At 33.1% G+C, this 15,275-nt stretch overlaps 1 protein-coding gene across 3 annotated transcripts in view; it reads right to left on the bottom strand.

The window, feature by feature from the left end:
* Nucleotides 1–5,076: 5,076 nt before the first annotated feature.
* LOC143048505 (uncharacterized) overlaps nucleotides 5,077–15,275 on the bottom strand; it is a 155,583-nt gene continuing 145,384 nt past the window's right edge. For all 3 annotated transcript variants that reach the window (XM_076222195.1, XM_076222197.1, XM_076222196.1), the window contains 9 exons: nucleotides 15,123–15,275; nucleotides 12,312–12,465; nucleotides 11,910–12,033; nucleotides 11,340–11,451; nucleotides 10,460–10,561; nucleotides 9,058–9,222; nucleotides 8,549–8,659; nucleotides 8,116–8,296; nucleotides 5,077–7,475 (listed from right to left, as the gene is read on the bottom strand). In XM_076222195.1, coding sequence (XP_076078310.1) covers nucleotides 7,243–7,475; nucleotides 8,116–8,296; nucleotides 8,549–8,659; nucleotides 9,058–9,222; nucleotides 10,460–10,561; nucleotides 11,340–11,451; nucleotides 11,910–12,033; nucleotides 12,312–12,465; nucleotides 15,123–15,275 — 1,335 coding nt within the window. In that variant the 3' untranslated portion in view covers nucleotides 5,077–7,242. The remainder of the gene's footprint in view (nucleotides 7,476–8,115; nucleotides 8,297–8,548; nucleotides 8,660–9,057; nucleotides 9,223–10,459; nucleotides 10,562–11,339; nucleotides 11,452–11,909; nucleotides 12,034–12,311; nucleotides 12,466–15,122) is intronic.

Raw genomic sequence — 15,275 nt, 5'->3', positions numbered from 1 at the left:
ACTCACTTACCAAATAAGTTCACATTGTAACTGGCAGCTGATATTTGTGGATATCAATGTAGAAACCTGATAATCTATACATATCTCCCAGTCGATACAATAAATCTGATTATCTATACATATCTCCCAGTCCATACGATAAACCTGATAATCTATACATATCTCCCAGTCCATACGATAAACCTGATTATCTATACATATCTCCCAGTCCATACGATAAACCTGATAATCTATACATATCTCCCAGTCGATACAATAAACCTGATAATCTATACATATCTCCCAGTCGATACGATAAACCTGATTGTCTATACATATCTCCCAGTCCATACGATAAACCTGATAATCTATACATATCTCCCAGTCCATACGATAAACCTGATTGTCTATACATATCTCCCAGTCGATACGATAATACATATCTCCCAGTCGATACGATAAACCTGATAATCTAGACATATCTCCCAGTCGATACAATAAACCTGATAATCTATACATATCTCCCAGTCAATACAATAAACCTGATTATCTATATCTCCCAGTCGATAAGATAATTATAGGTTTCATAACGAGTGAGAATTAGATATCGCTTGATATCAACTCGAGTTATTTAATTTCAATATAATAATAAACGAGCCTGTGGCGAGTTTGTTATTACTATTTAAATTAAATAAAGAGAGTTGATATCAAACGATATCTAATTCTCCCGAGTTGTGAAACCTATTTCTCTTATGGTAAACATGCTTTTTGTGCTTAATAAAAAAAAATCCGTGAAACGTCTACCCAGTCGCTTGAACATAACTGCATTGTGACGTCATATGTCCTGTTCGTCGTTAATCTTCAACATAAGACTTTTTTAAACATTTTGTACGCTTCAGAATGTAATAATATTTGAATAAGAATATATAATAAGGTGAAAAGTGTGCGTATTTTCTATATTATTGAAGAAATCACTTATCTCCGTTGCAATGGAGGAAATGTACATCATTGTGACCTTTAACTGTCAACAATGACCTAAAGAATAGCCAATGAAAATGCCGCAATATCGTTTCAGGAGGTTTCGTTGGCCAATCAAATTAACGCATTTTTCGTATCACTTTTTCGTATCACACTCCGGACAGTGTGATACGAGAATTATCTATTCATGCGAGAAATAGATAACAGGCCCCAACCATAAGAGAAACCTGATTATCTATACATATCTCCCAGTCGATACGATAAACCTGATTATCTATACATATCTCCCAGTCGATACGATAAACCTGATAATCTATACATATCTCCCAGTCCATACGATAAACCTGATAATCTATACATATCTCCCAGTCCATACGATAAACCTGATTGTCTATACATATCTCCCAGTCGATACGATAATACATATCTCCCAGTCGATACAATAAACCTGATTATCTATACATATCTCCCAGTCCATACGATAAACCTGATTGTCTATACATATCTCCCAGTTGATACGATAATACATATCTCCCAGTCGATACGATAAACCTGATAATCTATACATATCTCCCAGTCCATACGATAAACCTGATAATCTATACATATCTCCATATCCATACGATAAACCTGATTGTCTATACATATCTCCCAGTCGATACGATAAACCTGATAATCTATACATATCTCCCAGTCCATACGATAAACCTGATTGTCTATACATATCTCCCAGTCGATACGATAATACATATATCCCAGTCGATACGATAAACCTGATAATCTATACATATCTCCCAGTCCATACGATAAACCTGATAATCTATACATACCTCCCAGTCGATACGATAAACCTGATTATCTATACATATCTCCCAGTCGATACGATAAACCTGATTATCTATACATATCTCCCAGTCGATACGATAATACATATCTCCCAGTCGATACAATAAACCTGATAATCTATACATATCTCCCAGTCGATACCATAATCCTGATAATCTATACATATCTCCCAGTCGATACGATAAACCTGATAATCTATACATACCTCCCAGTCGATACGATAAACCTGATTATCTATACATATCTCCCAGTAGATACGATAAACCTGATTATCTATACATATCTCCCAGTCGATACGATAATACATATCTCCCAGTCGATACAATAAACCTGATAATCTATACATATCTCCCAGTCCATACGATAAACCTGATAATCTATACATACCTCCCAGTCGATACGATAAACCTGATTATCTATACATATCTCCCAGTCGATACGATAAACCTGATTATCTATACATATCTCCCAGTCGATACGATAAACCTGATAATCTTTACATATCTCCCAGTCGATAAGATAAACCTGATTATCTATACATATCTCCCAGTCGATACGATAAACCTGATAATCTATACATATCTCCCAGTCCATACGATAAACCTGATAATCTATACATATCTCCCAGTCGATACGATAAACCTGATTATCTATACATATCTCCCAGTCGATACGATAAACCTGATTATCTATACATATCTCCCAGTCGATACGATAATACATATCTCCCAGTCGATACGATAAACCTGATAATCTATACATATCTCCCAGTCGATACCATAATCCTGATAATCTATACATATCTCCCAGTCGATACGATAAACCTGATAATCTATACATACCTCCCAGTCGATACGATAAACCTGATTATCTATACATATCTCCCAGTCGATACGATAAACCTGATTATCTATACATATCTCCCAGTCGATATGATAAACCTGATTATCTATACATATCTCCCAGTCGATAGGATAAACCCGATTATCTATACATATCTCCCAGTCGATACGATAATACATATCTCCCAGTCGATACAATAAACCTGATAATCTATACATATCTCCCAGTCGATACGATAAACCTGATTATCTATACATATCTCCCAGTCGATACGATAATACATATCTCCCAGTCGATACAATAAACCTGATAATCTATACATATCTCCCAGTCGATACGATAAACCTGATAATCTATACATATCTCCCAGTCGATACGATATTCCCGCGCTTGTAAGTCCTATCATAATTTCATTGATAGAGAGTTGCTGCTCACAACAAAGCTATTAAACCAAGAGTTCCAAATGGTGAAGTTGACCTCATCCCTTCATAAATTTAAGGATGTCATCAAAAAGTTGGTTGTCTGTTCTGGAATATCTGTTATTCTAAATGTCTCCTTGTATTCCATATATTTTTTTATAAATGTTTATATGCAATCTGATAGTTCCATTAAACACTTGCAACAACAATAAAAAAAAAAAAATTTGAGGCATTGTAAGTAGTGTCAAATGAAACACATCATAAAGGGGATCCAAGGGATGCGAAAATTTATTTTACCAGTATAGATTACAAAATAAGCCACTATATGAGTATAACCATTGACTGTCATAAGTATTACTAGTATGAATGCTCAGCTTTGGTCAAAATAATCAATATGTAAAAGTTGAATTATATGCTTTAATGTTTTGTTACCGTTCGTCAGTCCTGTTTATGTCATTGCAACTTGTCTGCTTCCATATGATAAGTAGATTAAAATTTAAACTCCTATCAGGATCATTCTTTTATGTGTGGGTGACCAAGCTTTGAAAAAAACAAGAAAGTCCAAAATAATTATGATTCAATTTTTTTCTAGGAGTTATGCCTTTTTTAACTTTGAATTTGACCTATTAATACTAATGTAACAATTTGTCAATGCAATTCCTTTAAAACCACACTACAGATTTTCATGAAACTTAAATAATATGGACATACTATGTAAATTGGCATATTGACAGAAAAATATTATGAAACTTTTTTATGAGTACTTGGAATTTTTACCTAAATCTACTACTGCATCATATGTCATTGCCCCTCCTCTGAACAATACAACTGAATTAAATGAAGGTCATAATATGCATATGTGCATATCCACAAAAAAAAATAATATCAGTCTAATTTTGTAAGAGCTAACAAGTCTTTGAACTGAGGTATCTGTTGATATTTTGTTTCACCAGTGACCATGTTGAGGCATGGGTATGTGAGAGTGCTCAACAAAGGATCTATAATCATTCTCTAAAACTAGAGGCTCTAAAGAGCCTGTGTCGCTCACCTTGGTCTATGTGCATATCATAAATGAAGGACACAGATGGATTCATGACAAAATTGTGTTTTGGTGACGGTAATGTGTTTGTAGATCTTACTTTACTGAACATTCTTGCTGCTTACAATTATCTCTATCTATAATGAACCTATGAATCTATCCCAGTAGTTAAAATATTTTGTAAAATTTTACAAGATTGACAAAATTTATGAAAATTGTTAAAAATTGACTATAAAGGGCAATTACTCCTTAAGGGGTCAATTGACCATTTTGATCATGTTGACTTATTTGTAGGTCTTACTTAGCTCTACAATATTGCTGTTTACAGTTTATCTCTATCTATAATAATATTCAAGATAATAACCAAAAGCTGCAAAAATTTCTTAAAATTACTAATTCAGGGGCAGCAACCCAACAACGGGTTGTCCGATTCATCTGAAAATTTCAATGCAGATAGATCTTCATCTGATGTCAGATTTGCTCTAAATGCTTTAGTTTCAGAGACATAAGCCAAAAACTGCATTTTACCCCTATGTTCTATTTTTAGCCATGGCGGCCATCTTGGTAGGTTGGCAGGGTCATCGGACACATTTTCAAAACTAGATACCCCAATGATGATTGTGGCCAAGCTTGGTCAAATTTGGTGCAGTAGTTTAAGAGGAGAAGATTTTTGTAAAAATTTACGGACGTCGGACAACGGATGCAAAGTGATGAGAAAAGCTCACTTGACCTTTCAGGTCAGGTGAGCTAAAAAGGGTAAAATATCCTCAATGGATACAAGTCTTATATTTGGTACAAGATTTCTTGGTTAGAGGGTTGTCCACTACTCAACCATGAAATACAGGAAGCTGGTAACCCATGACCATGAAAAATATATTCATATGCTGTAGTAGATGTTCCTTTTTTAAGGTTTCTATATATTGGATATGTATGTTATAACAACAGCCTACATGATATAAAGCAAGACAAAAGTGTATAAACTACATTTAATGTTAAATGTTACAGATTTTACACAATGAAATTTCATACAACCTTTAATGAAGTGAATAAATATTGCACAAATACTATAATATAAAACTTCCAAATCTGACTGTTATATGGCTTGTACTCATTACTGTATCATGTAACAAGGACCAGTGTTGATAAAAGTGAAAAAATACAATAAGTCTACAATGGCTTGTACAAATGATTAAACTATTTACTGGTAAATGATATTAACATAGGCACCACCCTTTCATCTCTTTTGGGATGTGCAAGGAAAGTAAGAAAGTATCTGTTTCTATTAAAAATAAAGGAAAAAATAAAAATGTCTTGTTTCAAACTCACTGAAAAATAGGTTTTGCTTTAAATATAAAAAAAAATTATCAAGTCTACCATATCATATTAAAACCCTGTTTTGTGAAGTACTGAAACTGACTAATAAGAATCATTGATAAACATTTACTTATTCTACTATAACAGACAATTAAGATGAACATGTGGTAACAAAGCATTCATTCTGTATCATAAGACTATAAATAATGAAGCATACAACATTAACAAAATTACAATGAAGATATATCAAAGCAAAAACAAAGCAATCTCACAAAACAAAAACAACTTTGAGTGATTAAACATGTGCATTTACAAAACTAACAACCTTGGATTTAAAAGTTAAAGTATACATAACTGTGGAACAACCAATACCTACATAGGAGATTTATTCATAACAGCAGCCCCCTCTTTAGGGACCACACTTCTCTATCCCCTCCCCTTCCCTCACTGAAAGCCAATCAGATCATCATAAACAATTTTGAACCTTTAGTTTACATGAAAAGGGTTATAATATCATTGATTTAGATTTTGTATAACATACATACATTTCGTGACTTTGTTAGCTACAAGAACACAGCATGGGAAATATATCTAATAAAAGATTAGAAAGAATAAAAAGAATTTTATTGAACATGTTGAAGAGTTTCTTCTTCCATTTTACTGTTATTTTCCTCACATAAATTCAACGTTTTATTTAAACCAAGATTAATGAAATGTCTTACTTAAAGCATGCAATTCTAACTCCATTCAGTCATGTCTCAAAATGGTAAATTCATTATATAAACTTAAAGTATATGTGATAGATACCATGACAATAGTGAAAAATTCAAGTTTCGCAATAAAGAACTAAATCTATTTCTCTATAAAAATACAGAATATAATTTAAAGCACTATAGTTTGTGATAAATAAACCATGAGGTATATAGTCTTGTGTTTTGATTACACCATTAATACAGGCACTGCAAAAATAACAACTTACAGCAATTTTCATGAGTATTTTTAAAATTCCAGACCACATCCACTTTAAAAAGAACTTCATTTTCCCAAGCACATTTGTTAATTTTGGGAATGAGGAAATATGAATGACTTTTATTTTTTTTATCTTTTATTCAATAAAACTTTAACTTATTATTATAAATATTATCATCATTGCAATTTTACAATCTAAAATATTTTCAGGATCATCCAGTGCTATTCTTATATTATGCCCACCATTGCAACACTTACCAAAACAAAGGAACACACCTTGTATGGAAAAAAACATCCAATACATTACAATGTAGTACCTAATTGGTTCTTTGAAAAACTGAATAAAGATGAAGCCTTTTCCCCCAGTTAGATGTGTAATCATAGTTTCTTATATAATTTCCCCCTAGCTTTGTTCCTTATGGGATCATCCCAATCACTGATTAATTGAAATAATGCCTTCAAGTCAAATCTCATTTAATTTCTTATCCCCCCTCCCCCATTTTTAGTCCATTTAAAGTGGAATGATCTACACAATTCTTAAATATTTTGCCTTTTTCACAGAAAAAATCCCCTCTGTGTCACACACATAAAATATAACAAGAAATATCTGGTACAACATACATAATCATAACTTATGCCTTTCATAGAACAAACATATAATGCCTAGAAATTGTCATTCTTAAAAATGATGTGTATTCATTTTGACGCTACAACATTTTCTGTCATTTTTCAAAAACTCTTATTTCTACCTTCAACCTGCTCTACCGTAGCTCAGTCATGAAGTTCTTGAAATAACATCATTTCAACATTTATTTAGACCGGAATAATATCATCGTGGTAAATTTAAGTTCACAATCACCGTCCATTGACAGGAATATCTCCACGGTTAGTTGGTGGACATTGAGTTGGATTGATACATCTGCCCTCATGTAAGACTTTATCTGCCGGACACTGACAGCTAGCTTCACATGGTTTATAGCACTGTTCTGGCATATCACTGATGGGTGTCTGGTAATTAGAACAGTCACGAGGACATACAGGACCACACTCATCAAATACAAATCCTTTCTCTTCTTCACAGTCAAGTGCTGAAAATATTGAAACAAATAAAGTCTTTGTAATATAAAAAAAATATATTATCATTTGGGGAATTTGTGTCACTGGTTAATAACTAAAGGGTTCCATTTGGGTAAGTTTGCACTTTCTTTTAGGAGGTTTAAGTGTACGTTACAATTTGCACTGAAAAAAAATAGAACCTAGATTTTTTGGGGGAAATCAGTAATTAGATTTTTAAATGAGATAAGAACATCTACATATAATGATAATGAACAGCATAAAATATCAAACATCTAGCAAGATCATGAAGGCAATAGGCTATTTTCCAATTCCCGTTATTGACCCTGTAATTAGAGATCTCTTTTTTTTGTTGTCTCCCTTATGAGGGACATAAATTTTAATTTACAATGGAGAGCTAGCAGAAAGAGCAATAACTGAGCGTAATGTGAGTTATTTATAAGGTTTTAAAACCTTTTAATTACATTAATTTGTTGTTTGGCTAAATACTTTTGACATCAGAAATTATTTTTCATGAAAAATTAGTTAAACAGTGCAAAAATAACTGTCATGCAAACATTGATTCAAAGTTGATACTTTTATTGTTGTTTTTTTTTTTTTATCTTAAACAAAAAAATTCTATTCCACAAACAAGGCCATCCTAAATAAACTTACCACATAAACCTTCTGATCTCCATTCCAGCCGTACACCATTCCTAGCACACTCTAACACATAGGCCTCTAACAATTCACATAGACAAGTCTCCTCCACGCCACAAGCACACACATCATACACACAGGAGGTGAAGAAAGACTGAGGATTAACTACTCTGTGACATCGACTAAACTTCGGTCCCTGAAATGACAAACGAAAAATTAATCCTCATACTTTGAAGAATTGACTGTTAGAAACAGTTTTAAAAGTGTTTTTTGGTTCCTATGTAGATATGCTTTAAACAGAAATTTCATATTATCAGTAACCAAATTTAAATTCAGTTGTTCTTTTTTTGTTTGTCCTTGCTTTCCTTGTTTTTTTCCTTCTTATTGGAAACAATTTCTCATTAAGGTTAGTCTACCTCACTCACTAATTCAGTATATTATAACTTACCGTTAGTACAGAACATTGTTGTTGAGCATATTTTCTGGTACGGAAGATTTGAGCATCACATGGATCAAAGTCCTCTGCATCTCTACACCGAGGATTCAGCTGGGATTTAGTCTGCAATAGCAAAAAAATATAAATTGCCTAAAGAATACCTTAAATTTCCTGATAGAATTTTCCTTAGATACATTGTGCACTTGATTAAACTACTTTTTATTTGTTGAAAACAATATTTTATAAATTTTAGATAAGAATAAATCAAATTAAAACTGAGTGAACTCACGAAGGAATCCCCCATCCAATGATGATGATGCCTAGAAGTAACTCAAATATATGTTGGACCAGGATTGTATTCACTTTAGCACATTTAATTCTTTATGTGTTCTACAACTGTGTACAGTTTCATGAATATCTATCCAGCAGTTCAAAAGATTTTCCCTTAGTAGACAGACAGATGAACAGCTACAGTTATGACTATTATACCACCCAAAAACTTAGTTTGAATAAACACCTACCTTCCAACTATTACCAAATACACTTGGTGAGTTGGTAATTTGCATAGATGAAGTTTTCATATCATCCCTATCAAATCCATTGAAGTTACCACACAGACCACATAATTGTCTCTTGTATGTCCCTGGTACTGTTAGTGCAGCATAACTCTCTCCATTCCATACAAACTACAAAACATGAATTAATTTCAGCATTTTGCTTGTGCAGAACTATAACAAAGAAAATGGACATTACTTCTAGAGCATTAGTAAGTTTACCATCAGTTTTTGTTAAGTTGATGTTGCTAAATCTTTAGTTTTGAGGACTTTATAACATTTTCTGTTTGTTCTGGTATTCTTTTATGCCACCATGCTGTTTTCTATTTTTCTTCAACTTATGGGTTTTGAATAACCCCTTGATATCTTCTCCTACTTTTTTTTCTTTTAAATTTCAGGCAAACACATAGGCAAATCCAGGGATTGATTATATAGGGAATCAACGAAACATGACTGGAGCCCCCTCCCCCCCTATGATAAGTTCTGGATCTGCCAATGGAAAGTCATTTTCTTCCATGTTTATCAAGCATGGTGTTTGTTTCATCTTTAATTATATAAGGGAGACAACTGCATATTGATTACTGTGGATTTATTTATTTTTGCAGGTACCATGCATTTAGGTTGCACTTTGTAAATACAGCTGTTTCTCAAAACACGCCCCTTTTGGGGAGTAATTGAATATTCATAGAAAATTGATTTTGTTTACATACTGGTTCCCAGTTATGCTCTCTGTGTTCCATATCGCAGAGACAGAACTTGGGAATGTTACCAGTAAATAAACATGTGCATATTGTTTACATTGAAATCTGTGGTAACCTTTCATTCGAGGTAGGGGTCGTTAAGAAAATTAGTGTAAGTTTAAACTCTGAGAAGTTCAGGGCATATAAACGTTGAAAATATGCCGCACAGCCCTATATTTTGACCTTTGAAAAAAATTGTGGTTCATATGAACTTTCCATTCTAGGATAAGATTTTTTTCAAAACTTCATAGTAAAAGTGGTACAGTTTTAGCCGGGAAATTGCATTGTCAATATTTACAGAAATGCAACCTTTAAGTGGATCCAGGAACATTGGTATTTCATGGTTTTACAAAAGTGTGCATACAAACTAAAAGATCATTTGTACTGTGTTGAGTGCATACAAACTAAAAGATAATTTGTACTGTGTTGAGTGCATACAAACTAAAAGATAATTTGTACTGTGTTGATTCATTTAAATTCATTGCTAGCCTCAACCCACAGAAACCACAATAATTGGTTTCCAACGAAAAATAATGAATCCACAGTATGTCATTTCTATAACTTTTTCACTATTCTTATATAGGCATTAAATCTCTCCTATCCACTCTATAATATTTCATTCATCTCACCTGTAATCCTAAAGTGGTATCCAACAGTATAGTTTGATCTTTGACATCGATGGTAAAATCTCTCCTACTTTTGTAAGGCAGATTCATTGGCAAACCATCCACCTACAGTAAGTAATATATATATAAATCACTTTCCATATACTGCAAACACAATTACTCTAAATACAAGTTCAAAAGTTCTAAAGCAATAAAACTAATTTTGTTTCATAATGAATTGAGTGGAAGCTCTCTACATTTTCAGCATCAAAACCATGGTTTATAATCAAGCATATGCTTTGAAAAATTGACAGCCAATGAAAATGTATGTTTTATAAGTATGATTCCTGCACACATTCAAGTACAATATTAGAATAAAATTTTGTTATGCAAGTTTGAATATTGAAATATTCATCTTGTTCAATTTTTATCTACGATAAATTCAGAGAGAAAAGACAAGCTTATCAATGTCTAATTAAATGCTTAACAGCATGATACAACCCTAGTGGTCAAACCCAGTGAACAGTTGGAGTAATTTTGGACACTACATTCAAGCCTCATACAGCTCTTACTTTGGATTGTGATAAAAAAAAAATGAAAATGCATCAGTTTCTGACACAGGATGAATGTGGTCAATGAACTGAAAAATTTGAACTTGAACTTTTACCTATTATGGTCCAGTATCCAAAATCTAAATACACAGTTACATTCAGCATATCCAAATACAACAAGAATTAATTTTATTGATCTCTTAATGGACAATATTAGCTGAGTAATTTCTTTGAAAAATTTAATATTTTTTTCTCAGATTACCTTGTGATATAATTAATAACTTTTTTTTAGCCTTAAAAATCTTTTAATACTTAGAATATAATTGTATTTGTAAATGAATGAAACACAGTACCCTGACTTCAAAGTTCTGTAATAAATCAATCCTTGTTCTTCCAATAACTATAGTAAAGTTTTGTGCCCATGATATTCCTGAGAATCCTCTATCATGATGGGTTACTTCTACCCTGAAAACACAGAACATTTTGTTCAAATAACATATCAAAGAATGTGTAAATTCTACCCTCTGAAATTGGAAAACAGTCAAGTTTTGTAAATTCAATCATACATCAGGAAACCCTGTCCTAGATATGTAATTTTTCCTTCTAATACCTCGGTATATTAATAACTATCAAGCGCATTATTCCCCTTAGCGTGCATACAATATTTACTGCTGAACATTAAGTAGTCATAAAATAAATGAAATAGTTGTTAATTTAAATCCTGAATGATTTATTGCAGACAAAAGGGAGAATTGTCAGTGAACATTTTGCTATGGAAAGGAACAGTCGTTCTTGTCCATGATTCAATGGAAAAAATGTTTATAGTGTTTAGTTAATAATTCTTTCCTTTGATAAAAACAGGAAAAATATGCCATTAAAATGCAGTAACTACAATAAGTGTTGCTGACAACATTAAATAGTACCTGAAATCTCCAGACCCTTCACAATCTTCAGACATTATATATCTACAGTTCCCTTGGAAATGTACAGTGTTTCCATCAAATGTCTGATAGTGGGGATCACCATACACAATACAACTACCTGGCTCTGTAATATATATATCGAGACTGAAATACTATAATACATTCATATTTGTAATACTGTTTTTAGATAAGTAATAAATTTGATTTCTTTTTTTAGTACTGCATTGTAGAAATTTAGGTAAATCATGTTTTTCATCTATAAAATTTGCAACTACATTTGATAGATTCAAAAAAGTAAATGCAATGTTTTTTTTGACAGGTTGCATTACTTAGGAATAACCTGGACTAGAGTCAGAATTTCAGAATTTATAAATGCTGAAAATTAAGTTCTAAGATACTTACGTAAGACACAGACCGGACAACATTGTCCAGGTTGTGTCACTAAGGAATAATCAGGACTACAGTCAGGATCTATACACTGTTCCTTGGTACAATCAACATTATCTCCATAGCATTTACATGTGGTACAAGCATCTTTCTTCCACGTTTCTCCAGACTGAAATATAAAAACTTGCATGTCTAAATGTCTACTGAATAGATGATGTAAATATGGGATTGCAATATGTCTTTGTTGTCTTAAGGGAAGATAAATGGGGCATAATTTTGAAATAGATAAAATGCCTTGAAAATATACAATTTAATGAATGAACTCCATCAGGAAACCATTTACTTTCAAAGACTGCTTTTCTTGTGAATTTAGATTCTACCACTGCCTAGAGTATAAAAAGAGGGGAAAAGGATACCAGAGGGACAGTCAAACTCATAGATTGAAAATCAAACCGACAACGCCATGGCTAAAAAAGAAAAAGACAAAGACAATTAATAATACACAAATCACAACATAGAATACTTAAGACTAAGCAACAGGAACCCTACCCAAATTGGGGAGATCTCATGTGCTCCAGAAGGGTTAGCAGATCCTGCTCCACATGTGGTACCCGGGATGATACAGTATTTATCTATTTGAGACAGTTAAATTTTCAAATTCAAAAGCAAGGCTCGCCATGCGTTTTAAATATTTTTAACCAATGAAGAACTGAGATGAAACAAACCACATGTTGATTAAATAATAATAATCAACAGGTCAGGAAAAGGATAAATTGAAAAACTAGAGGGTCCAAGGACCCTGTGTCGCTCACCTGATATTTTTATTTACAATTGATGCATGATAAATGCAACTGTTGTACTGTTGTTTAGTTTCAGAGATATGATACTAAAAAGTGCGTTTGAAACCTATGTTTTATTTCAGCCATGTGGGCAGGCAGGGTCATCATACACAGTGGTCCCTGGATATCCTAGTGGTGATTTAAACCAAGTTTGTTTAAATTTGACAGTTGTTTCAGGGGAGAATTTTGTAAAATTTATCTAACAAGAAATGCAAAGTAATGAGAAAGTTGTGAAGTTGTTTTGTTGTTGCGTAACAAGTTTTAAAGGTAATAAAAAATTATCATATAAGGGCAATCTATCCTATTAATGATTTCTGCAAAATTCAGTTGATTGTGCAAGGGTTGTATAGCCAGCTGAGGTCGTTAAAAACTCTCTTTTGTTGTTGCAGATAGATCTTGACCTGATAAACAATTTTACCACATGTCAGATTGCTCTAACGTGACGGTACCCAAATTGCACCTATTTTGACAGTTTTTTCACCTACGTTTTTTTATGATCAAGTAAAATATGTCCATACTGTGTTTATTTTGTAGCCCTATCCTTCTTCATTGTATAGGTACACTAATTTGATTTTTAATCCATACTGAGTCCATAAAACTAGAGGCTCTCAAGAGCCTGTGTCGCTCACCTTGGTCTATGTGCATATTAACAATGGATACAGATAAATTCATGACAAAATGGTGTTTTGGTGATGGTAATGTGTTTGTAGATCTTTCTTTACTGAACATTCTTGTTGCTACAATTATCTCTATCTATAATGAACTTGGCCCAGTATTTACAGTGGAAAATATTTCCTAAAAATTTACAAAAATTAACAAAAATTTATGAAAATTATTAACAATTTACTATAAAGGGCAATAACTCCATAAGGGGTCAATTAACAATTTTGATCATGCAGACTTATTTGTAGATCTTATTTTGCTGAACATTATTGCTGTTTACAGTTATCTCTATCTATAATATATTCAAGATAATAACCAAAATCTGCAAAATTTCCTTAAAATTACTAATTCGGGGGCAGCAACCCTACAGGTTGTCCGATTTGTCTGTAAATTTTAGGGCAGATAGATCTTGACCTGATAAACAATAAACCCCCCATGTCAGATTTGCTCTAAATGCTTTGGGTTTTGAGTTATAAGCCAAAAACTGCATTTTACCCCTATGTTCTATTTTTAGCCATGGCGGCCATCTTGGTTTGATGGCCGGGTCACCGGACATATTTTTCAAACTACTAACCCAAAAGATGATTGTGGCCAAGTTTGGATCAATTTGGCCCAGTAGTTTCAGAGGAAAAGATTTTTGTAAAATATTACTAAGATTTACGAAAAATGGTTAAAATTGACTATAAAGGGCAATAACTCCTAAAGGGGTCAATTAACAATTTTGATCATGTAGACTTATTTGTAGATCTTATTTTGCTGAACATTATTACTGTTTACTGTTTATCTTTATTTATAATAATATTCAAGATAATAACCAAAAACAGCAAAATTTCCTTAAAATTACTAATTCAGGGGCAGCAACCCAACAACGGGTTATCCGATTCATCTGAAAATTTTAGGGCAGATAGATCTTCACCTGTTGAACAATTCTACCCCATGTCAGATTTGCTCTAAATGCTTTGGTTTTTGAGTTATAAGCCAAAAACTGCATTTTACCCCTATGTTCTATTTTTAGCCATGGCGGCCATCTTGGATAGTTGGCCGGGTCACCGGACACATTTTTGAAACTAGATACCCCAATGATGATTGTGGCCAAGTTTGGTTTAATTTGGCCCAGTAGTTTCAGAGGAGAAGATTTTTGTAAAAGTTAACGTCGACGACGGACGACGCCGGATGCCGGACGCCAAGTGATGAGAAAAGCTCACTTGGCCTTTTAGGCCAGGTGAGCTAAAAATTAGAGACATTCCTTTGTTTCATTATTGCCTCTTTATCAACACAGAATATTTAAGTCATTGCATGTTACTGTATGTTGTGCTGCAAGTACCTGTCTTCTGACCCCATCATATTGACAGGGTGTCTTGGGATACTCTTCACAGACTTTACAACATTCCCCTGGTGGTCTGACCTCTCTTTCATCTGCACGACAGTTGAGAGCTTGACATCCAATTAACCTACAGCTCTTGCTACCAGCTTTGTC

Source organism: Mytilus galloprovincialis, chromosome 10 (assembly GCF_965363235.1).
Source record: "Mytilus galloprovincialis chromosome 10, xbMytGall1.hap1.1, whole genome shotgun sequence".
In the NCBI taxonomy this organism is placed as follows: Eukaryota; Metazoa; Mollusca; class Bivalvia; order Mytilida; family Mytilidae; genus Mytilus; species Mytilus galloprovincialis.
This window is presented reverse-complemented; position numbering and strand designations above follow the sequence as displayed.